The 25,751-nt window shown below is 38.1% G+C and overlaps 1 protein-coding gene across 1 annotated transcript in view; it reads left to right on the plus strand.

Moving 5' to 3' along the window:
• The first annotated feature begins 940 nt into the window (after nt 1-940).
• Nucleotides 941-25,751, plus strand: part of KHDRBS3 (KH domain containing, RNA binding, signal transduction associated 3) — a 50,565-nt gene continuing 25,754 nt past the window's right edge. The window contains exons 1-3 of the mRNA XM_010149650.1: nt 941-1,083; nt 8,128-8,267; nt 20,609-20,801. Of these exons, the coding sequence (XP_010147952.1) occupies nt 1,042-1,083; nt 8,128-8,267; nt 20,609-20,801 (375 nt within the window). The 5' untranslated portion in view covers nt 941-1,041. The remainder of the gene's footprint in view (nt 1,084-8,127; nt 8,268-20,608; nt 20,802-25,751) is intronic.

The following is a 25,751-nucleotide window of genomic DNA, read 5'->3' on the forward strand; positions in this document are numbered from 1 at the left end:
AATATAATAAGCAGCAGGGGACAATTCTAAAGGCTTTGGTTTTTAGATAAAAGTACTGCTAAGAATTTGATACAATGTTACCTTGAAATATAACTGAATTGTTTTTTATGGTGGCTTAGCCTCTTGAAATGCACCAAGCACATGGTGGGGGCAGGAAGCCTTTCTGAGAGTCCCAAATATCCTTTAGCTTTGTGAACATTTTTCATGTGATATCAAGTATTTGAGAGAACTGAGCTCTGTTCCACTACATTGAAATCACAGTTTTTCAGTCATGTTGAAGTGAGTTGGGTGAAGCAGAATAAAATAAACTCTGTTCTGAAATAGCCAGTTAATAATTTTTTTTTCCTTTCCTAATGTTCTCCTCCCTGTCTCATATGCTGAACTGTTAGTTTCATGTCCAGGTTACACAGTTCTGTGAAGGATGTACTCATGGTGTAAAAATCTCAGTGAGAACAGAAAATAAATAAGTACAAACTGTGCAACAATACAAAGAAGAGATTGAAATCATTGAATAAAGAATCGTGCTGTTGTGAAATATTAGATCAAACCTGTTTCTAACAACTTTACTTTTGAGAAAAGAAGCTTCAAGTTCACTTATGTTTCTGAGTGTCTTCTCTGTGAATCTGGTGCACTTGGGAAAACAACTGGGAATGTTCTCCCTTCTGCAACAGTTTGTGTATGTGAGCAGAAGCTGGTGGGTCTTATTTTGTTACTAGTCACTTAGTGTTGTTCGGCAAACATATTATTCTGATATTTTAGCAACATGATTGGTTTAAATTGTATCAATGAAGTATGTAATTTTATACTTTTTTTGTTGGCATCTGAATGTGAGTAAACAGTATGTGCAGATGCCTTTGGAACAACTTTAATACTTGCATTATAATATGTTTAAAATAAGAAGGCTAGAAAACCCCTAACTTCTTTCTTATCTCCTAGGAGGAAGAGTTGAGAAAAAGTGGAGAGGCAAAGTACTTCCACCTAAATGATGACCTGCATGTTTTAATTGAAGTATTTGCTCCACCTGCAGAAGCATATGCCAGAATGGGACATGCACTGGAAGAGATAAAGAAGTTCCTCATCCCTGTGAGTATTAATATTTTTGGTAAGAATTCTAAGAGTCTTGAGTAAGAAATTTTCTTTGAAAACAACAGTGTATGATATTGGTCAGGTCACATTGTGTAATTTTTCAGCTGTGAAAGGACTTATGTTTACATATATTTTTCATTCTGATATAGATAGTTATTGGGAGAATGCACATACATTTTCACCTCATTATATGACCTATAGTAAAAAAGCAACTTGTTCCTGCTTAACTGGTTGTGCGATGTATTTGAGTTTTACAGATTTTTACAGCTATTTGTAAATATGGAAAAATAAGCTAGGGCTTTTTTGCGTTCTTGGTACAGGTGGAGCATCGGCATAAGGGTTCTGTTTCACTAAGAATAAACTTGAAGTTGTAGTATCGTTCACACCCATAATCCTGGTTTGGTGTTCAGTGCTGAGAATCAATACAATTTTATCTTGTAGCTTTATTGTTTTCACAAAACTAGTGATGCGTGCATTATACCTGTTTTCTGGTGTGTTCTTCAACTTGCGATGTGTGAATGTATAAAATGAGATGTGATTTCCAGTATAAGTTTGTACTCCAGGTTTGGGGTGTGTATAGAAAGTGGTGTTGCAGGGTTTCCAGTGACTTTATACAGTCATTTATACAGAATATTCCCTTGTTTGCTTCTCATGTAAGGACCAGCCTGAATTGTTTTGCATTAAATTGCTTGGAACAGTCCAAGCTCTCTTAAGAAGCTGGGCATTTGAGGTGATCTTACTATGTGTGAAGTTCCTAACTGTATTAGCCCTTCAGTGAATGTTCTGTCTTTATTGGTTAGAATGACTGAAGACAGATAGCAAAGCGTCCTCAACGTGCATTGATTTCTGCTCATATTTACTTCTGAAAATGTTATCCATGTGTTATTCTTGATTAACATCAGATCTTGGTAAACGTGGGAGATGTGGCTAAGGAAACTTCACTAAGGTATGACAGAGTGACAGCATCACATAAATATTTGAGAGTCTGTAGTCAGTGTAGCTGTGTTCAGGACCAGTTGGGGATGCTTGTATAGTCACTACATCCCGCTGGGAGTTGAGCTGCCAGCTGTATTCTAGAGTGAAGCTGCTGGTGCTGATGACCTGACAATACTTAGTGCAGGCACTTTGGGGGTTTTTGTTGGTGTGAACTCTAGTCTAGATTCACGAAACCAAGTTGCCAAGTACCTGGAGTTAATTGTGTGCTCCTTGCGTGTTTCTTTTGTCTTGTTCTTGTCTGAAAGAAAACTAGTTCATATGCCCAAATAGCACCCCATGACTTGAACCAAAGTGTGGTAAGTAATGATCATCAGGAGGCATCTAATGTGAAATAATACACTAATGTGGATGCATCTTAAGAAAGTTCAACCACATCCCCTAAACGATCTGAGCATTATGTTCTATTATAAAGAAGTTAGCACCACATCATAATTGGCTTTAGATTCCAAATAGCTTTTTTCTTGATGTATATGAGGAGCTAAATAAACATACTGCTGTTCAAACACCCTAACTAATTAGGTAGGGGATACTGAACAGAATATTTGTCAGAATGCTGGGCTGTCATAATGTCAGAGTTTACTGTATTTACTCAGTTCATGATTTGATTGTGTGAAGAGCTAAGGGAGAATTAAGTTCTTGCTATTCTGGTAAGCAAACAGCTGGTTTTAGATTAAAATATGCTCAATTTGTTAAGTGTTTTTTGCATGCACTGGATGTAAAGATATGTCTGATTCTCCTACCCCCTTCATCAGAGATATTATTTCTCTTCATGGAGCTTGATTCACCTAATATCATAATAAATGAAGTAAGCTTATCAAAACTAGTCATTACTCTGCTGCAAAGACAGTAGAATTAAAGACTGATAATGAGCAATTCCATTCATTGGTGGAATACTTTTCCATCTCAATTTTTGATCACTGCATCTTTATTGTACTGAGCTGAACTGATGCTACATAATCTTTTCTTAACTGTGGGATCAAACCAACGCTGTCTTAATTTCCCTTTGGCTTTTCAAATGTAATCTTATCAGAATGGTTCTAAATGCCTTAATCTCTTCTGCTGCCCTGCTCCTCCTTGCATCCGTCACTCCAGGAAGCAATAAGAAGCACATTGTCCTCTTTAGAACCATTGGGTTAACTGCTGCCAAATGAAACTTGAGTTTTATTTTCTATAAGGTCTGTTGTGACTTTCGTACTACATTATCAGTTTTATTTCAACTAAGAAGTCCTGCTATCAGTATATACGATTATGATCTCAATTTGTGTTCTCTTTATACTGTAAGTTGACTATATTTCCAACAACTTTAGATGCTGCTCCTAATTTATGAATATGGTCATTGTTCTGTTTTCAGATCAAGCCTGAATATACAATCACAATTGGTGCTAGAATGTAGGATACAAAATACCCTTGTAGTAGCTGACTATAGCAAAAATAACATAGCCTCTTGTCTCAGATCTTTTTAGATCCACAAACAAGCACCTTTGCATTGAAGTTTAGCCTCAAGCAGCTGCAGCGGTGTTCCTTCCTTTAAACAATTGTTATAACTCAAACCCATCCCTGGCTGTTTTCAAGGCCAGGCTGGATGAGGCTTTGAACAACCTGGTCTAGTGGAAGGTGTCCCTGCCCATGGCAAGCAGAATGTGAGCGGACGGTCACACTCAGAGAGTGGTGGGAAATAGCTCAATGTCTGAGTGCAGACCAGTAATGAGCGGTGTTCCTCAGAGGTCGGTGTTGGGACCTGTACTGTTTAACATCTTCGTTAGTGACATGGATGACGGCATTGAGTGCACCCTCAGCAAGTTTGCTGATGACAACAATCTGTGTGGTGCAGTCGACACGCTGGAGGGAAGGGATGCCATCCAGAAGGATCTTTGACTTGAAGTGTGCTTTTATCCAATTCATAAATTGACCATCTGTTACTTTTAACTGAAGAATCCATTTCAGCGTCTAATGTATTAACACTGTTGGTTATCATGGCTAGTTGTATTGCCACTTCCTTGTACTACCTCTTCATTTTATCTTCCTGCTGCCTCTGGCATATGCGACAAGGACCATATTTTCTGCTCTGCGCTTTTGTGCAGTGGAGTCCTTGTCTATTACTGAGGCTGCTGGTACGTCTAATAATATGCTACAGGAGAATGAAAGTGTTAGGAAAAAAAAAGACAACATATACAGTAGTAACTGAAGCAAGTCTTTGTAAAGAAATTAAAAGAAATTCATATCAAATGATGATCCAAGGTATTTTTCTGGGAGTCCAATTCTGAGGAGGATGTCTTGTGGAGATGTAACACAAGGCAACACTGATATGTACTATGTCCAAACTTGAAACCTAAGTGTTGAGTTTGTGGTAGAGTTTTAACAACTTGTTAGCATTTTGTTTCAAGATTAAAGTTCATTGTTCCTTACATGGCATAGAATTTTGCATTTGTAGCTAGATCTGGTCCAGCAACAAAGTGCAAATATAAAGTAAGTTTCTGTACAGTAGTTGGCCAAAGTAGTGTTCAGTGGCCTGTTTCTATTTTACTCCCTGTGATGACTTGGCTGTGTATTGGTTCCAACCTGTTTTATGATGGAATCTGTTACTAAAAAAGCTTCAATTAGGCAGTCTGAAAAGGTTGAGTCAGTCTTCGAGACTTTTTTCATCATTTTGTTTGCGTGTTTGTTTATGCTGCTACACAGAGGATGATCTCAGATGGATAGATGTTTACCCTTAACATAAGTAGGATACAGACCAGTTGGAGTGAGTCCAGAGGAGGCCACAAAGATGCTCAGAGGGCTGGAGCACCTCTCCTATGAAGAAAGGCTGAGAGAGTTGGGCTTGTTGAGCCTGGAGAAGCGAAGGCTCCGGGGAGACCTTATAGCACCTTCCAGTACCTGAAGGGGGCTACAAGGAAGCTGGGAGGGACTTTTTACAAGGGCCTGTAGTGACAGGGGGTAACGGGTTTAAATCGAAAACAGGGAGGTTTAGATTAGATATCAGGAAGAAGTTCTTCCCAGAGAGGGTGCTGAGGCACTGGAACAGGTTGCCCAGAGAAGCTGTGGATGCCCCATCCCTGGAAGTGTTCAAAGCCAGGCTGGATAAGGCTTTGAGCAACCTGGTCTAGTGGAAGGTGTCTCTGCCCATGGCAGGGGGGTTGGAACTAGATGATCTTTAAGGTCCCTTCCTACCCAAACCATTCTATGATTCTATAACAATTGTGAGTTAAATTTCAGAGCTACTTAAAATATTTTGGACAAAATGCCTTTGTAGTGCCACTTTTTTAACAGTACTAAGCATCTTCAACACTGGCATGTAAAGGAAAACATTTCTGTTTGTAGAAGCTAGGAGAAGCAGAATATTTCAAGAATAATCAAGAACTTTAAGTTCATAGATGTTTTAATCTTCTTTCAATGAAGTTACATTTCAGTGAGTTGTCTGGTGGAAGTCTGACTGGCAGACTTTTGGTAACTGCTGAGTGCATAAATGGAATAGAATCAGATTTCCACTAAGAGATGCAGATCCTTTGTTTTCTAATTGAAATATAAAAGTAGAGAGCATTTGGACATACTCCTGCCTTTGAAATGGGAGGATTTGCAGAAGTTAAGACCTGTTATATGATCAAGGCAAGGGCAGAGACTGGGAGAATGGAGTAGCTGCCCATGGTTAGAGAGGATCATGTTTGGGAGTACCTGAGGAACCTGAAGGTGCACAAGTCCATGGGTCTGATGAAATATATCTGCGGGTCCTGAAAGAACTGTCAGATGAGGTTGCTAAATGTCTGGGCATCATATCTGAGAAGTCATGGCAGTCTGGTGAAGTTCCCACTGATATGAAAAGGGGAAACATAACCCCGATCTTTAAAAAGAAAAAAAAAAGAGGATCCGGGAAACTATGGGCCAGTCAATCTTACCTCTGTGACTGGCAAGATCATGGAGCAGATCCTCCTGGAAACGATGCTAAGGCACATGGCAAACAATGTGATTGGTGACAGCCAGCATGGCTTCACCAAGGGCAGATCGTGCCTGACGAACATGGTGGCCTTCTATGATGGGGTCATGACCTTGGTGGATAGAGGATGGGCAACTGATGTCATCTACCTGGACTTGTGCAAAGTGTTCAACACTGTCCTGCAAAACATTGTTGTCTCTAAATTGGAGAGGCATGGATTTGATGGATGGAGTACTCAGTGGATAAAGACCTGACTTACTGGTCACACTCAGAGAATGGTGGTCAATGGCTCAATGTCTGAGTGGAGACCAGTGACAAGCAGCGTTCCTCAGGGTTTGATAATGGGACTGGTGCTGTTTATATTCTTGTCAGTGACATGGATGCTGGAATTGCATGCACTCTCAGCAAGTTTCACAATGACACCAAGCTGTGTGGCGTGGTCGACACGCTGGAGGGAAGGGATGCCATCAAGAGGGACCTGGACAGGCTGGAGAGGTGGGCCACTGCCAACCTCATGGAGTTCAACAAGGCCAAGTGCAAGGTCCTGCACCTGGGTAGGGGCAATCCCAAGCACAAATACAGGTTCAGTGGAGAAGGACTTGTGGGTACTGGTGGATGAAAAACCGTATATGAGCCATCAGTGTGCGCTGGCAGCCTAGAAAACCAACCGTATCCTGTATCAGGAGACGTGTGGCCAGCAGGTTGAAGGAGGGGGTTCTCCCCCTCTACTCTGCTCTTATGAGACCCCACCTGGAGTACTGTGTCCAGCTCTGGAATCCCCAATATAAGAAGGATATAGACTGGTTGGAGAGAGTCCAGAGGAGGCCATGAAGATGACCAGAGGGATGGAGCACCTCTCCTATGATGAAAAGTTGATATTTGGACTTGTTGAGTTTGGAGAAGGCTCCGGAGAGACCTTATAGCAAGTTCCAGTACCTGAAGGGTCCTACAAGGAAGCTGGGGGGGACTTTTTACAAGGGCCTGTAGTGACAGGACAAGGGGTAATGGGTTTAAATTGAGAGTGGTGAGATTTAGATTAGATAACAGGAAAGGCCAGGCTGGATGAGGCTTGAAGCAACCTGGTCTAGTGGAAGGTGTGCCTGCCCATGGCAGGGGGGTTGGAACTAGATGATCTTTAAGGTCCGTTCCAACCCAAACCTTTCTATGTTTCTAAGTATCACTTCACTTTTATTAGGGGACCTATTTATATTTTAATACTTAGTGTGTACATATGCAGATGAAGTAATTTATTTCTATTTCTGATTCACCTTTATAGGTGCATACTTTAGGTCACTTTAAGTGGAGGAAGACTGGCAGAAATACATGCACAACTCAAGTTTATTGCTGTGTCTATTTTATTTCTTAGTAATGTGCTAATTTTAGAGGTTGGCTCCAGGTCCCTGAAAAGACTCTTTTGTATTTGAGAAGTAGCATATATTCCATGTAAGTAACTTCAGCTTGCTTTTGATAGAGCTTGAGAGAACATTTGGGCAGAATAAGAAACAAGCTGTGTCTTCAAATTGTTTATCCTTGCATGTTCTACAATTGAAATTTTTTGAGCTCTTAATAATAGATAATAGTGCATGTGTGTATCAAGTAAGTTGCACTGTTTATTCTTTAACTCCTGATTTGAAAAATTTAGATGTCTATTCTATTCCATAGTTGTCAGGGGCTGTTATCTGAAATGTATTTATTCTGTATTGCTTTGCATTACAAGGCAATGCAATTTTTCCTGCCTTTAAGACACTACCATTCTCCACTGGGAACTACAATCCAGGTCTCTGCTCCAAAATGGGACCTTAATTTTTTTTGTTTTTGTTTCCCCCTATCTACAGCATTTTAACATTTGCATTTTATTTGGTAACCCTATACGGCGGTAATATGGAGTATTGAAATAAAAATGTCTGAGTAAAAATTACAATATTATTACAATAATATATAGATTTCTTTCATAAATTTTTCACAGAATAATATGTTTATCATATTTTGCATATTAAACTTTTCAAATGGGATATTCAACTCTTTAAGAGGAAACTTTCAGGAGCAGTGTTTGCTGAAACTAACTTGGTGTGGTGGTTAAACAATTGGGTTTTTTCTCGCTCTGCCCCCTGTTTTAGGACTACAATGATGAAATCAGACAGGCACAGCTTCAAGAGTTAACATATTTAAATGGTGGTTCAGAAAATGCAGAAGTTCCAGTAGTTCGTGGAAAACCATCTATTCGAGCAAGAGGAGTACCAGTTCCTGCTTTGTCAAGGTAAGTATTTCAGTTGCAGTGGAATTTAATTTGAATGTGCATATTAAGTTTCTCCCTTCAGACATAAAAATAACCCCTCCAGAGTACGACAGTGAAATATATGAAGGACACCCAAACGAAGAGCAAAATATCAAGTTTTGGAGGTAGAACTTGGATGTAGTCGGATCTGCACTGTGCTTATTTAATAAAGCGTAGCTTGTGATTCAGGAATAGACAAGTCTACTGCTTCTTTATTTTACTTTGACACAGGAGATGTTTTATTTTTACTCTAGCATCCCTTATCTTCATTCCAGTACTGAGATGACAGCTTCTACTCCTTTGAGTCCTGTAGTGTGAAAACAAACTAAAATGTGTAACTGTTTCTGTTACAGAGATTGAGGCTGCAGCACCTAGGTGTAATGGTTTCCTACAGTGAACTGTTTTCCTTCATTTGTGACTACAGTGTCTATTAATGCAAGCTTGAAACTTTGATTTCAGCTTTTATAATAATTTTAAAATAATATTCTGAAGTGTTTTAACTTGGCTTAAACATATTAAAAGAAAAATCACTGAGGAGTTATTCCATGAATACATATCTATTTAGTTACATGTATCCCATAATAATGATTGCAAACACAATGTAGAATTAATTATAATTGGAAGAATTTACACTTACTGCTATTTGTATCCTGTAAGAATATAACTTTCTCCAAATCAACAAATTTTTTGTTCTTATATTCTTAAGGAATACTGTGTAAGATCTATTCTGCTTCTTTTGTTGATTTGAATGTTATTCAGAGTAGTGGTAATGATATAGCAAGGTTCACTTCTTTAGCACTGTAATCAGCCATGCAGAAGTGCTTGCAAATTAGAGATCTCATTTGATTTCTGCTTCAGTTCTTAAACATCTGTTTTTAACTTTCCCAAAGATGCCTGTAACAGCTCTGCTACGGACAGATGTTCAGTACAGACAGACACAGTTGTATTTCATGTTTTCTTCATTTTTCATATGACCTTAAGCTAGTGTTTATGATACAGAATTTAGAGTTTGGTCTGATTTTATCACTAGAGTTTCATACCGAATTTCCACTTCCAGTATCTGGCACATGCATATATAATCATCTTTTCATAGTGCTGAATTTCTAATATCGCGTGTTCTGTACTGTGGATTTTAGTAAATTACTTTTTCAAAACTGCATTTTCTGTAAGACATGCATGCTGTTAAGCAGATCACAAAACCCTTTTTGCCATTGTAGTTAATCCTATTGGCCTACAACTATTGAAGTGTCTTCAGGGTATATTTAAATGTTACTAGCATTTAATTTGTAGATGACAGCTCAAAGTTGTTTGTCATCTCCTTTTTGAATGTGTGCTAAAGCAAACTAAAAGGTGGTGTGTTTGTTTGACTTGCCCTTGGTTTAAGGATTCTCTTAAACTGCAAGACTTTTTCCCCTCAAAGTGCTCTGTTAGCGTAAAAGATTCCTGAAGTGGAATTTAATGCCATTGCTACTAAGACACTACAGCCTTTGAGTTAAAGATCTTAAACTCAGTTGTAATGCTCTGATTCTTTCTAGCAGAAATCGATTTCAGTGAGTAATACTTCTGTTGAAGGAAGGCTTTGTTAAAGGCTTTGTCTTAGTCAGACATAAAACAGTTTTAATACCAAACGTTCCTGAGATATCCAGAGAGGTTGAAGCAAAACTTGAGAAGAATCTCTTTATAATCCATAGAAAATTTTTAAGATACCAGCTTTGATACATGAAACATCCTGTTGTGGATGCAATAACTTAATGTGTTTAAGTTCCCAATTTTTTAAGTCTTTATTATTCCTGAATAGTTTCATTTGAAAGAACTAAAGTACTAATTTATGCCTTTTTTTACTCCTTATCAGACATGTTGAAACTGGAGATAATGCATCTTATCAAGTGCCTTCTTTTAAGAAGAATTGTTACGTGTATGTTTAGTCCATACCAAAATTTTACTTTTTAGAAAACAATACGTTTATGCTTGCATACAAAATTCTAGCTTGTGCACAGGTATTCCTGTATATGGTAAGTAATTTCCTCATGGTTGTGGTTTGGTAATTTTTATTCTGCTATTTCTGGCTTGTTCCAGATTTTCATGACTGAATTTTTTTGACTCTAGAGCCAAGTAAGATTTTGGGGGTGAGTGGATGGAATTTGCTGTACAAGGGTTGTGTGTGCTTTGAGCTTTACATTTAGGAATATGCTTTTCTCATCATCGATCTTGACCATGTATAGCTCATGCTCTCTTGCCCTCATTTTTATTTTTTCCTTCATCCTAATATTGTTAAAGATGACCTGCAGATGCAATCACAACACTTCTATTTTTTGTGAAATTTATGTTGAGCATTTAACCTCCTCAGGTAGTACCTGCCTCTTCAGTGCAACAGGAGAAGGAACATGACATTATTTCTCTGGTGAAAGTCTGCTTTTGATTCCTTTGTTTTATTGTAAACTGACTTTGATCTTAAGTGGAGTTTTGGAGGTGACTATATACAATTGAAGGATCATTCCAGTTACTTTTTAATTTATTTTGCTAGCAAGCTTAGAGGATCCATGATGTTTAATGTGATGCTCTTAAAGTGAGTGGATAGAAGAGGTACCTCTTTTGGAATTAGTGTTTCTTTAATGCCTTTGAATTCCCAGCCTGAATCAGTGCAATACAAACGATAATACTATTGAAATGTGAATTGAGACTTCTGATTAACTAAAAATTGCAAATAAAATTGTGTTAACATACATGTAATGTACACCTCTAAGGACATTGTGCAAATAAAATAGCATTTCCTCTCTCTAGAAGTTCACATTCCTATTTTAAGAATAAGTAAGAATATGATATAAGGATAACTTAATCCTGACTTGAACTAAAATGCATTGGAAAAGTGAAATTTTAGAGGATGATGATAGTAAGTCTAGGAATATGGATAAATCTGTCTTACTACCTTGGGTTTGGGGAGCCAATTCATTTCACTTAGAGTTAGAAATCACTGTTAGAGTCACAGAATGGTTTGGGTTGGAACGGACCTTAAAGATCATCTAGTTCCACCCCCCCTGCCATGGGCAGGGACACCTTCCTCTAGACCAGGTTGCTCAAAGCCTCATCCAGCCTGGCCTTGAACACTGTTAATGATGGAGGTACCCACAACATCTCTGGGCAACCTGTTCCACTGCCTCACCACCCTTTCCGTGAAGAACTTCTTTATGTCCAATCTAAACCTGCCTTCTTTTGATTTTAAAACTACTGCCCCTTTTTACAGAAGTTGCAGGTTAGAATTTGCTGTACTACATGTCAGAAGTAATATGAGATGATATGGATTACCACTGGAATGTGTTCACAACTTCCAGTTGTTCTTCGTTAGTCACCAGATCAAACTTAGATCATTCCTGTCCTATACCTGAAATCAACTGGTTTCTTTTTTTAAGAATAACTTCTTGCTCAGAACATGTAGGACCGCAAAATATTCTGTAGCACAAAAAAATACTTGGCAAAGCCAGGTCAGGATCCAGAAAAGAGGCAGGTATTATGTTCTGTGGGTTTTGTTTCTTTGGTCATGTGATAAATCTCTAATTTTCCACACAATTCAAGCATGACAATACATATTATTTTTTCTAATAAAAATGTGAAATAAAACTTGTGTGTTAGCTTCAATAGTCTCTCTCATTAAAACAAAACAAAAAAAGAAGGCAGGAATCCTGGCTTGCTGAGTGGTATCCAGATATCAGTGTTCAATATTTTGGTACTGACACTATAAAATGACAGGTTTGGTTTTTTTCATATGTCTAATATAAAAATTTAGGACTATTTTAAAGTAGATATGTCAAATTATTGTTACTAAAGGCCAAAAAGGAAGTATTTAAGTAGTTTCCTGTAGATGTATTTAACTTATGTGTTGGTAAAATACTGTTTTAGTGGCTATCAGCGATTAGATTACTACCTGTGAATTACTTCTAAACATTCACAAATGTTCAGTCTAACATAGTATAATGTTTCTCTGTGTAGTACTGGATGATTTTTCTTTAGAGTTTTCCCACATATTAAACTCTTATTCAAACAGTGAAAGATTATTGAGTTACAAAATTATATTCTTGAGTAATTTTTTTACAGTACACAGTAAACTCCACTTCTCAGTTTTTGTATACATTGTCTTCAACAATTACTATACTGTATTTACAAATCACACCAATGTGTTCTAAGAGTTTTCTGAAAGGCTGGCTCTCCCATTCTCAAATGTATTTGACAGCTTTATAGAAATTTAGGGCTTCAAATTTTTTTTTTTTTCCCCTCTCATACAATATTTTAAGTATAAACAGTGAAACAGTGTTATGGGGTGAGGATTCAAGGATCTAACAAAAATAGTTTTCATGACATTATCTTCAAGGGATGCTGTCAGATATAAGTTAAAATAGATTATTTTCTGATACCATTCTGGTACTTTGTTCACCACATAGTGAAAACAAAAGATATTTAATGAGTTACTGGTATTTGCTTTATTTGGTCTAATCCGGGGTATCCAGATTGAAAAAAACCCTTTTCATAGCAGAGCCTATAAATAATTACATAGTTAAGAGAGTAAAATTATTCATAATTTAAACACCTAAATTACCTGTGCATTTCATGGGGAAGGGTTAACTTCCTTCACTGGATTCACCACTGCCAGATTAATAAATGCAGGAAAATCAAAACCAAACTAATAATAAAGATGAAAGAAAGAAGTATTTCCAATTATCTCACATAGCCAAATCTGCCTGTTTTAGGACAGTACCTGAAGGGGCTACAAGGAAGCTGGGAAGGGACTTTTTACAAGGGCCTGTAGTGACAGGACAAGGGGGAACGGGTTTAAATTGAAAGTGGGGAGGTTTAGATTAGCTATCAGGAAGAAGTTCTTCATGGAGAGGGTGGTGAGGCACTGGAACAGGCTGCCCAGAGAAGCTGTGGATGCCCCATCCCTGGATGTCTTCAAGGCCAGGCTGGATGAGGCTTTGAGCAACCTGGTCTAGTGGAAGGTGTCCCTGCCCATGGCAGGGGGGTTGGAACTAGATGATCTTTAAGGTCCCTTCCAGCCCAAACCATTCTGTGATTCTTTGAGGACTCAAAGTTTCAAGTACATAGATATTCAGTTTGTTGTTAAAGCATGTCTGGAGGTGATAATAGCATCTGGCTAGAAGCTAGGATTTAGTGAGTATGTTTAAATACTGTCTATTTAACTACTACAGTCTATTTAGTATAAAATACAGTTAATGGATACATAAGGAATAAGGTTTACCTCATCCAAAGAAATCAATGAGATTCTGCATAGAATAGTGACATCAGATTCGTGTGCCTAGACGTTTTCTTACAAATATAGCAAAAAACCCCCAAACAGTAGTGTTTCCTGTGATGTAACAGAACCTGTCTATTTGCAGTATCACAAATCTGAGGAATCACAGGCAAGGACCTTTTTATTTCAGCTGTCCTGAAAATAAGCCACATTAATTCTGTTTCAAAGTACTTACACAATCAAAGTATACAAAAAGTTTGAAGACACATGCAGGGTGGGTTCAGTGCCCATTTATGTTACACCGTTAGCCTGGATATAGTGTCAGTCTCAGTAACATAAAAGATGTTCCTATGCAATCTGAGGTAAAGACGACATTCAATACATTTCTGAAAGACAAAGAGATAACATCATGGTAGTGAGGAAGGAAAATAAAGATAAAGACCTCTCTTATTTTAGAATGTAAGTGAAGGCTGACATGGGCTGACAAACAAGTTTTGATAACGTACAACTTTTAAGGTTTGGGGTTAATACTCTATGGCACATAGAGTTATTTGAACAAATGTGTCATAACTTTAAAATAAATGGGAATTTTGTCTCTAATCACTGATGCTCCAGAAAGTTTCAAAATTTACTTTTCTAAACCCTCAATTAACATTAAAGGATATCTGATTTTGAGAGAAGAGTCCTTCCTTGTCTTAAACTTTTGATGTCACCTGAAATCTCCATGCCAAATATTTTTTAATGTAATTTGTAGAGAAAGGCTATTCAGTGTTTTTATAAAGCAAAAGACAGGTTTTTTTATAAAACTGACAGTCTGCCAGCTGTGTGCAAAGACAAGGAGAGTTGCTGAATGCAGCTGAAATTTGGCTTGCAGAATTATGTCCTTGGCCAAAGAAGAAAGCAGTTAAAGACTTAGAGGGACTAGGAGCCGTGATTAATTTAACTTGATGGTAAGATATCTCTGAATGTGATAGAACAGAGTGGGCATGTCTTGATTTGGATTAAATAAGTAGAAGAATTAATCTCAATGTTAGCAGATGCACCAAGGATTTTGAATTTGTAGTTGAGACTGTTGAGGAAGAAAAAGGTTAGAGAAAAGACCCTCTGTGCAGTTTCTTCAGAGCTGAGAACCAGATGGAGAGCTCTCAAAAGTCGTTGATTAGGAGAGGGAAAGCCCAGGAAAGTAAAAGAATGAGATTCCAAAAGGAAAAATGTCACTGGACCATAAATAGCAGGTACAAAATAGAATATGTGGAGAAACTCTGTAGGAACAGTAGCTGAAAAGTTACTAGATATTCATGGGGAGTGTGGTCTGATATTCTGCGTATATTTACACACTACTGAAAGTCCAGGGTATAAAGGGAAGAGAAAAGACTATTAGCACATTCACTAAACTTAATGGCAGTAGTGAGTTACATTTAAGTATGTGCGAGAAGCTTTGACTTAAAAAGTAGTATAAAACCACTTCAGCCTTAACCACCTGGAGAAATATGTAAATTATAAAGGAGTGAAATGGAAGACAAGAGTTGGCAAGATGAGATTAGAATTGAGAAATAATTAGCTAAAGCATAGATGTAAGATGAGAAGTGTGAGAGATTTGTGGGGACTAAACTGCCCAGGAGCCCTCAGTTGTGCCCCTAATGGTTAGACACATCTGCTGGAGAGCCACGAGTAGAGATGGCTTACAGGAGTCAGCAGTGTGGTGGTGGGGGATGTCAAAGTCAACAAGGGCTTCTATGAATATGTAAGTAGCAAAAGACCAGGGAAAATGTGGGACTGCTGCTGAAAGGAGCAGGAGCCCTGGTGACACAGGGCATGATAAAGACTAAGGTACCTAATGACATTATGGGCCCAGTCTTTACTAGTAAGAGGGGCCTTCTGAAATCTGAGGACCCAAAAATGAGACCCAGTGATGAAAGCGTACCCTTGGTGGAAGAGGATTTGGTTAGAGAGTAGCTAAGCAAACTGGCCACAGTTCCATGGGCTCTGATGGGATGCACCCATGAGTACTGATGGATGCAATTGTGAAGCTACTCTGAATTTTTGAACAATTGTGGAGATTAGGAGAGGTGTCTGAGGACTGGGGGAAAGCAAATGTTACTTCTACCTTCAAAATTGGCAAAGAAGACCTAGTTAACTGGTCAGCCTCACCACAATCCCTGGGAAGTGATGGAGCAGCTAATTCTTGAATCTGTTTCCAGGTACGTAAATGAGAAGGTGATCTGGTGGTAATAAACATGGATTCAAAAGGGGAAGTCACGCTTGATCAACATGGTATCACTCTGATGAAGTGACTGACCTGGTATATAGGGGAGACCAGTGGATATTGTCTGCTGTGACTTCAGGAAGACTGTTTCCTATGAGATCTTCATAGAGAAATGGTTGATGTGTGACTGGATAAGGATACAGCTGGATTGGCATTTGGCTGAATGGCTGGGCCCAGAGGATGCTGCTCAGTGGTACAAAGTCCAGCTGGAGGCCAGTAACAAGCAGCATACTCCAGGGGTCAGTACTAGGTTCAGTCCTTTTAACTTTGTTAATGATCTGGATTATGGGGCAGTGTACCCTCAGCACATTTGCAGATGATGCTGAACTGGAAATGGTGATATGCCAGAGGGTCCTGCTGCCACCCAGAACGACCTTGACAGTCTGGAGAAGTGGCCTCACAGGAACCCTATGAAGCTCAACAAGGAGAAGTGTGAAGTCCTGCACCTGGGGAAGAACATCCCTATGCATCGATATATGCTGCAGGCCACCCAGCTAGAAAACAACTTGTCAGAAAAGGACCTGTGTGGCCATTGAGTTGAACGTGAGCCAGCAATGTGCCCTTGCGTCAAAGGCAGCTACTGGTATCCTGAGCTGCATTAGTGTTGCTCACAAGCTAAGGGAGGTGATCTTTCCCCTTGAGTGTGGGTGAGACCCATCCTGGAGTGCTGTGGCCAGTGCCTGGACTCCCAGGTATGAGAGGGTCATGGACATACTGGGTAGAGTTTGATGAAGGGCCACAAAGATGATGAAGGCTCTGGAGCATGTCTGCCATAAGGAAAGGCTTCGGGAGCTGGGACTGTTCAGCCTAGAGAAGAGAAGGCTCTGTTCTCTGGTGCCCAGTGACAGAACAAGAGGCAAAGGGGCACAAACTGAAACATCAGGAGGTACTGGTGTGCAGGAGGTTCCCTTTGAATATCAGGAAATGCCTTTTTTTTTTTTTTTTTTTCCTGTTAAACTGTGAGGGTAACTGAGCACTGGCACAGTTTGTTCTGGGAGATTATGGAGTCTCACTCCTTGGAGACATTCCAAAGCCCTCTGGACACGGTCCTGGGCAACTGGCTCAACGTGGTTCTGCTTGAGCAAGGGAGTGACCTTTAAGAGGTGATCCCTTGCGACATCACCCATGTTCTCATTCAGTGACTGCATTTCATGGCAGCAGCCATAGTGGCTTGGAGGCTAAGGCAATTCGGTTTAATATTCTATCTCTCCCAGCTGAGTCACCCTGATTCTTAGATTGAGAAGGACATTAATCATTCTTTATGTACCTTCGCCATTCACTTGATGTTTCTCTTAGGTTCTATCATAAGCCTCCATTGTCTTTTGTAGTATGAAGTGCCTAATGTACTTAATTGTTCCTTATATATAAGCTGTTCTATACTGTTGGTCATCTTTGACATAGTTTCTGAGGCACTTCTATTTCTTCTATGTTCTTTCCAAATTAGGAAGCAGGATTGTAAGTACAAACAGTAGGGTAACAGTTTTCTGTAGTTTCTTATTTTCTAAATCTTGTTTTCTACCATCCTCAATAATGAACTAATTTTAATTTATAAATGTTATATAGCTCAGAATTTATTAATCTGTGTAGTGTTAAGATATATACATGTGTGTGTATATATGAAGTCTCAACTGGTCCCTCTTGGTTTGCTGCTTTTAATTTTTTTTTCCTATTTTTCTTTCCTTAACATTCAGGTTGGGATTCAGCTACAGATTAGAGAGAGACATCTGAACTCCCACTGTAGTTGTAGAAAGATAGTTCGATTAGTTTTAATTGCTCCTTTTGTTTTGTACTTTGTCTCTAAGTCAGTTGGCAGCACTATCCAATGTGTTCCCCATAAGGAAAGACTCTAGCATGAGATCCTTGTCTGGTCTTTCTTGATTGTGTAGCAAAAAACCGTAATCATAGAATCACAGAATGGTTTGGGTTGGAAGGGACATTAAAGATCATCTAGTCCCAACCTCCCTGCCATGGGCAGGGACACCTTCCACTAGACCAGGTTGCTCAAAGCCTTATCCAGCCTGGCCTTGAAGACATCCAGGGATGGAGCATCCACAACATCTCTGGGCAACCTGTTCCAGTGCCTCACCACCCTCTCTGTGAAGAATTTCTTCCTGATATCTAATCTAAACCTCCCTGTTTTCAATTTGTACCCGTAATTCATTTGTAATGAATATGTACATAGATACACATGCATATCTTCTTATTGTTCTTCACTGGTGATTTGGCCTCACACTGTCAGGTTTCTCAGTTCAAGAATGTTTGAAAAGCTTTTATTTTTTTTAGGATTTTCTGAAATTATTTAAATTTTCTGACCTGCTTTTCTGAATTTTTTGTTTATTTTATTAGCATTTTTTCTTCCATGTTTGAAGTGTATTCAGCTTTTCTAGTGACGCCTCTTGTAATACCTCTCCTTACCCTGCTGTTCTAGTCTTACTGAGCGCCTTTGGTCCTTTCTCAAGTTTTTTCTTTTTTTGATAATTGTTGTGTATTTGCTCTGACTTCCCATGAGATTTCTCTAAATATCTACCTATATTGTGCATATATATTTTACTCTTTTAAATATTTTTAAACTTAATTTAAATAGCTGCTTTTTTTCAAATTAAATAATAACAGAACTGATCTCTTGTTTATGAAAGTTCCTATTCAAACTGATGTCCCTCAGTATTTTCAGTCAGTTTCTGTTCATTGCTCACATCATTGAAACTGCCTTAGTTCCCCGATACCTTCTTAATGAAATAAAAATTTACAGTTTCTAAAAATGTTCTCTTATCATCATACCCTGATATGACTCAAATCTGCGCAGTGGTAATTGAACTTTCCTGTGTCTGCACCTTTCTAGTTTCCTCCAGTCATGTGCAGTAACCATCAGAGGTGTGTAATTCAGGACTGTACATCTCAGATTGTTTATTCTTCCTACGGTAACTCTAAGAAAAAGCATGTAAATGGTCTCCTAATATAGGAGAAATATGATTTTCCACCCATCACACTCTAATCCTATAAACTGTCTTTGAAATGCAGAAAAGACCTTATCACATGCATCTGGTGTTCTAATTACTCTTCAAGAATAAAATCTATGCTGGCTCTAAAAACTGTACTTTTTTCCCCCCATCCCTCAAATGTCTTTCCATGTTTTTCAGCATGTCCCACTACTGCTGCTTTCACTTGCACCCTGTCTGAAGGATGCCATGAAGATTATGGCTAGTGATTCTTGAGTCTTTTTGCTGACTTTTTTTTTTTTTTCACTTGGTATTGACTATTGTCTATGCCAATAGGTTTATTTCCCTTTCTTTGGCTTCACTTGGAAAGTATCACATTTGATATTTCTTTATATTACTTCAGCAGGCTGTGTCTGGGAACATCACTGCTCACCCCTGCCCCCACCTCAATGAAGTCAAATAAGCAGCTGGTACCCTGTCCTGAGGAGGCATTCTACAGATTAGCCAAAACCAAGTAATAAGCACAGTTTTAAATCACTTACTCTCTAGGCTTGTTTAAAATACCTTGTTGACCGTGTTTTGATCAGTAATTAGAATTAATAAAGTGTATCCTGATTGTGTCGAGTATTTAAGGTTTTGCATTCTTCATTTAGTAATGCAGGTTTTCAAATACTAATTATTTGTGATAATTTTTTTTTTCTGATAAGCTTAACAGTGAGAAGTTACATGACATATTTTAAATGGGATAGGAAATCTTAAAGCCAAATCTAGACTTTAATTTACAATAGTGTTTTAAGTTGGAAATTTATACTGAAATCAGGACAGAGTATTTTTACTCAGTTGCTACTCTTGAAGTTCATTAGGTGATGGCTTGATAGGTAGAAAGGTGATATAGATCGCTTGCTTGTATTCTTCTCTGTCTATTACAGTATACAATAAGGGTGTGACTTCTTCAGAAAAAGTCTGTATGCCTACAGAGCTGTCATTTAAACTTAATTAAAGACCATGGGGTGAAATTTTCACTTTGAAAAAAGAGATGTCTATTAGCAATGTCTTAGAAATTCTGTTGAAGAGGATAAATGATGAGATTTCTTAAGAGGTTGTACCTCTTAAGTCTCTCCCTTTACTATAGGGAGGCGGGTGGGAACGCCACCTATAAATGGATTAAATTGTTCTGGTTCAGTTCTCAGATTTTTAATCCATATTTTAAGTTTCCAAAGTAATTTAATGCAAGTTAATGCTTATCATTCTTTCAGAATTTTAACAACAAAAATACTGTTATTTCTTTTCCTTAAATATATACAGAACATCAGGTTATATGCTATAATCACCCTGCACATTTATTGCATGTTTGAATGTTTCCTGCAACAGCTGGAAATCTCTTCTTTACAACCAGAAGAAAATGTCATTTTCCCAACCCACTCAATCTCTTACATGCAGTGTGTTTTCTGGATTGCATTTAGAAGTTTACACAGGATCAGAAGGGAGTTGCAACTGATTCCTGTGTACAGGGTTTGAGTATGATATAGCCTGACAGCTTCAAATTAACCTGTTATGCAATGATTGTGATTTCACATAATGTAAGTCAAATTCTAGTTGACTGATTCCAGCAAATTGGCTTGGGTGTCTCTGTATGTGAGAATGGCTCAAACTAGTGAGGTTAATCTCTGAATCACGTGTCTAGTTTGTATTGATCTGCATTTGTTGCGTAATGTGTGTAATTGGATTAAAGCATATAGGAAAAAATTATAAATTATAAACCTCTATTAGACTTTTTCTGGCTGTAGCAAAGCAAAATTGTCATGCTGTGGGGGTGGGAGTTGTTGAAAGGGAGGCCAAGGGTATAGTATTTAATAGTAAGTGATCCATATATTCACAGGGGACGTGGAGGAGTGCCTCCACCACCAGCGGGAGTACCGAGAGGGGCACCAGCACCCAGAGGAGTGCCTCCCAGTAGAGGACCAGTCAGCCGTAACCGTGGACTTCTAGCACCCAGAGCAAGAGGAGTGCCTCCATCTGCAGGCTACCGGCCCCTTCCACCACCTCCAGCTCAGGAGACTTATGGTGAATATGTAAGTCAAGCTGTTGACATGGCATACGTAAAGTGTATAACTTTGGAGTGATAATCCCAACTATAACTTTAGAATTCACTAGAATCCTTTTAATTAGTACCTAATTGAGTTGTGTACCCAGGATCTACAGCAAATATGGTCATCTCTCATCACCTTTTCAGACTTACTGTTTCGTATTAACAAAACCATGTTATTTATACTGCCATAAAGACATTTACAGTACATTTAGCAAAATAATTATGTACTATTTTAACCTCTTTTGTTAGGTTTCTGCTTTACAACAATCTGAAAAATCACAATGTCATTAGATTTCTAATTCTCAACTAAACCTGAGAATAATATTGTACTCCTCTTCCTAAACCTATCTTTGTGGTCTGTTAAACGATTAGACAATTAAAATGTTTTTATGAAAGCTTCAGAGTTGATCCTAAAATTCTAACAATGTATAGTGTATCTCAATAAGCCATATTTATCTTGATTTTTATCGTATTAAAAATTAAAAAAAAAAATCAAAATAAATGTGCAGGACTGAAAATTATAGACAGTTATGAATTCTTAGGCTAAATTTAATTTGAATGGAACTTACAGAGCAGTGAGATAAAGAAAAAAGCTTATTAAATCATAACTATTGTCATAAAAATGGATTTAGTCTTATAGAAAAATAACATTTTCACGGACAATGCTTTTAAAGTTTTATATATCTCAAAGCTTTTAGTGTGCCCTCTTTACACTCAAGTCTGTCTGGACTTGGTCTTTGTTATTCTGACTAGCAAAAAGGGAGTTTCTGATTCCAGAAAGTAATTTTGTTACTTAGACATTTTTGCCTTTCTCTCAACCTTTCTTCCACCTACATCCTTCCTCTTCTTTCACCCCACCCCCTAAATCAAATCTCAACCTTCATCCTTTTGATCAGAAGCCTAATTTGCCATATAACACAGCTTTACGGAGAAAGAAGTTTAATGTTGCTAGTTCAAACATACATGTACATGAAAAATACAGGAGGAATTAATGTAATTTATTAGTGCTATGAGAACTAGTACTTGAACAATGTATCTATATGTCCCCTGGCTATATGTCTCTTGACTAGTCAAGTTGGGTACTGCAAATAAGTAGTTATATCATAAAGCTTTCAGGGGAATTACTATTCATTTTACAGCCTGTTTCCAGGGCACATGCTATAGAATGCATGGTGATGTGGTAGGAAATCAGCCTCTTTGCGTAACTTCATATTTATATGTGTCTGCTGTTCATAGCATCTGTATATAGAAGTGGCATGGAAACAACAGCTGTTTGAATCAGCATCTTGCTTCTGAGTAAACTCAGAAGTTTACTGTTACATTACACTATAATGTACTACAGTTTTCATTATGGTATAAGGAAAAATAGTGCTGTGCTAAATAACATCTAAAAAGAATGTTCCCCAGAACTGGATCTCTTATCTTCCAAACAAGGTATCTTAACTGAGATAGATATATTTAAAGTTGCAATTGGTAAACCAATACTAGCTATTTAATTTTAATATTCTGTATTTTCTGTGTCTCCTTTGTTAAAATGGAGATTCATTAGAATAAAGTTTTTCTGACATGAACCATTACTGTGTTGTATGTTAAATTTAATACATGGTATTTTTATCTGCCCATTTGTATATTAGTATATTATCAAAGTACCTCAGCTCTATCTTACAGGTTAAGATAACATGGTAGGAGTCATTACTAGTATTCCTTTCCTTTTTTTACTAATTGCTGTTCAGCCACATCTAGTAGTAAGTGCTCGTCTGCCAACCTGAATATCTGAGCAGGATAAGGTGTCACTGTGTGCTGAGAAGTGTCTGCAGAATGAAAACATCATTGAGATTGTAGGTATCATATGAAGTTATTTTAAGCACCGTATAGTTTCAGAGCCTCGGACACTGGGATATCCAGAGAGATTACAGAGCAGCAGCCTTTGGAACTTTTCGATTGAGGATTGGAAAGTTTGCAAGGATTCATGAAGCTTTTCATTCCCTTAGGCTTATGAGCCCCTGCTTTGTACTCATTAAAATAATACAAATCTCTTCAAGTTCAGAAAGAAGCAAACTGTATTCTGGATGGAGTCTTTCAACCACTTGCCTTCTGTAACTCTCCAGATATCTCAGATATGCAGGGCTTTGGTCCATTACATCCTTGCCCTTTTCCTTTGTGGTGTACTGTTAAGTATACCCTGTGACAGAAAGTGGAGGCATCACTCCCTTTGCTAACTTTTTTCTGTGGCCTTTGAGACACATGAATCTCTAACAGCTGTAAGTAATTTACTCAGTTCTGCCTCCTGTCTATCCTAATCTCTGTCCTTTCTCTTCTTGATTCTTTAAAATGTTGTTTTAAAAAAGAGTATCAGGCAGTAGAATACCTACTTCATTCTGAAAAGGTGGAAGAGTTAATTCTGGAGGCAATATCTCACAGGAAGAATCATGCCATAGGCAAAAAACCATGAATTTGAATATAGATGCATTTTAATGTGGGCTCAGGATGAACAGACTAGGTGATCATTGCTGTCCTGTGCTTGGAGCCCATAGGGAAGTTGTCCAGAACTTACCTTCACTGAGGTAGACTTACCTCCATCGTCTGGCAGCTTTCTCTTTGTAATGCTGAGTCTGGCATGCTTGGTGTGGCCTTCTCTGGTGAAGTTATGCAACATACTGGTCTAGCAGCAATATCTGCACATTTTTCCTGTCCAATATAACTAGTTTTTCCACTCCAGTGTTGCCAGTTGCACTTATATAACTCTCTCAGCCCCAAGACCCATTCCTCCTGGGACCTCACCATATTGTTAGTACCATGATGAAGTTTTGAAGCCACTGAAATGACAGTTCTTTATCATTTTCTGTGAACATTGTCTTTTTAATAGCTGTAGCATCAACTTAGACGATAGCAAAAATTCAGTTCTCTGTGGCCAGCCAGCTTTATAATCACTGTTCTAACCTCACTGCTCTGTCTGGGGTGATAAACTTTCTGTGAAGGCTAACATGCCTCTCATCTTTATGTCCTCAGCCACTCAGGTCTGGAGAAAGCCTAGTATGATGTGTGAAGCTGGCCAAGATTATTTTTATAATACTTGGATAGGGGAAATCGTATTAGGTGTTTGCTAGATTTATTGAAGAACTTAGGGATAGTTTCAGGCACATCATTCTCTTAATCATATGAGAATTTTTCTTTACTCATTGAACTAAACTGTGTAATAGATAAAAATATTTTCATGTATCTTTAAGTTGACAAATTGTCAAGAAACAGAAATTTTATTTAACCACTAGCTGGAGATTTTAAAGTTTTCCATAATTTTCAATAAGCAGGAAATTAGGAACTGTATGCTAGCAATTCACTACTCTTTAATAGTGTCAATTCCTTAGCCAGCGTTCAGTCAAACATAGGTTAGACCATAACTGTTCAATCTCAGTTACTGTCCAGTAACAGCTGCTGCTCTCTGTCTCTTCCTGTTGTCCTCTTCTTACCAGCTTCAAACTTTGAGGCTTTTTCCAAACTAGTAACACAGCAAAGTATCTGAGGCTTTTTTCAGATTAGATTTTTATTTGCTGCTATTTTCGTTTTAGAAAGGTAAATATTTTTCAAAGGTCTTGTCTATATTTCAGTTCTGTGCTTTGTATGAATGTACTTGAGATCATTCCATGTCGAGTCCTGTTTTGGCTGCTTAAATGTGTTAAATGCAAAGTGAGATTTATCTGAGTTGATAATAAGGTGGCTTAGGCATTAAAAATTGGGCTTCAAACATGGATTTAAAACCTGTTGCTGTGGAAGTGTGGAGTGTCTGCATTGAAAAATAAAACTCTGCAGTCTGTCAGGTTATGGCCAAGACTTGCTTCAACACTACCTTGGAAGTCAGTCAGATCTAAATGTTCCTCCTGCGCATGTGTCTGTTGGAAAGTTATGGCAGAGCTTCACGTCTTTCCGGCAATTTTGTTGATGTTTTCTTTTGTTCAGACCTGGGTTACCTCAGTGGCAGAGATTTACTAATGCAGTGACCACATGCACAATTTCTAGCAGTTAATGCTTTAGTGAGATTGCTTTCTGTAATAACGAATTGCATTAAGATGGAATGTCTAGCAGTAAGAGGCCTAGGGAGCCTTTTTAATGTTAAGTACATTGTAACTTGGAAAAAGACATTATGAACTATTTCCAATTACATGTGAAGAGATTTTTTTTTTTTAACTTAAATATGCAGATACAGCCTACTTAGGGTGCACAAAACTCTTGGATACAAAAGGGATGCTGATAACAGACTTTAAAATCTGTTTAGTTATCGTCTGATTCTAGAAGATTCTAAAGCCTAGGGATTGCTAAATTTTAAAATTTTATATTTCCTCAAGCATACGCTTCTGGATATTTTCAGAAATACGTTGGTTTTACTGGTTGATGAAGCAGTGCTTCAGGTTGAATTATTACTTAGGCTTGTAATCCTTATATTAAGTCTGTGCCATGAACTGTAGTCACTCCACATATACTAGAAGATATATGGTATCGATACTACAGTAGTATGAGACTGTACTCATACTGTTTCCAAGTATGAGAAATGGGGAAGACCCAAAAGACATGGCATAACATGCTGGTTAACAAGATCCCACACAAATGATGAGCAGAAGTGGTGCTATATGTCTCTTCTTAACTGAAAGCTCAGCATTTCTCCACTAGTAGAAGGCCCTTGGTTCAAATTCCTGTTGCAGATATTCATATTCCCTTGGTTCTCTTGAGGTGGTGTGCTGACCACCAAGATACTGGCTGCCCTAGCATACACACTGTCAGGAGCAGTGGTTTCTGTCCTTTCAATTTTGCAAGAAATCCTTACAAATTTATAGGAAGATCTGAGGGAAGATGGTTAAGAACAGAATTTCATTTCATGATCCAGTGTTTATTATAAAATATGCATGTATATATCCATTAGTGAAAGAAATGAACACAAAAT

The sequence above is a fragment of the Eurypyga helias genome, unplaced genomic scaffold, assembly GCF_000690775.1.
Source record: "Eurypyga helias isolate BGI_N326 unplaced genomic scaffold, ASM69077v1 scaffold2334, whole genome shotgun sequence".
NCBI classification, from domain to species: Eukaryota; Metazoa; Chordata; class Aves; order Eurypygiformes; family Eurypygidae; genus Eurypyga; species Eurypyga helias.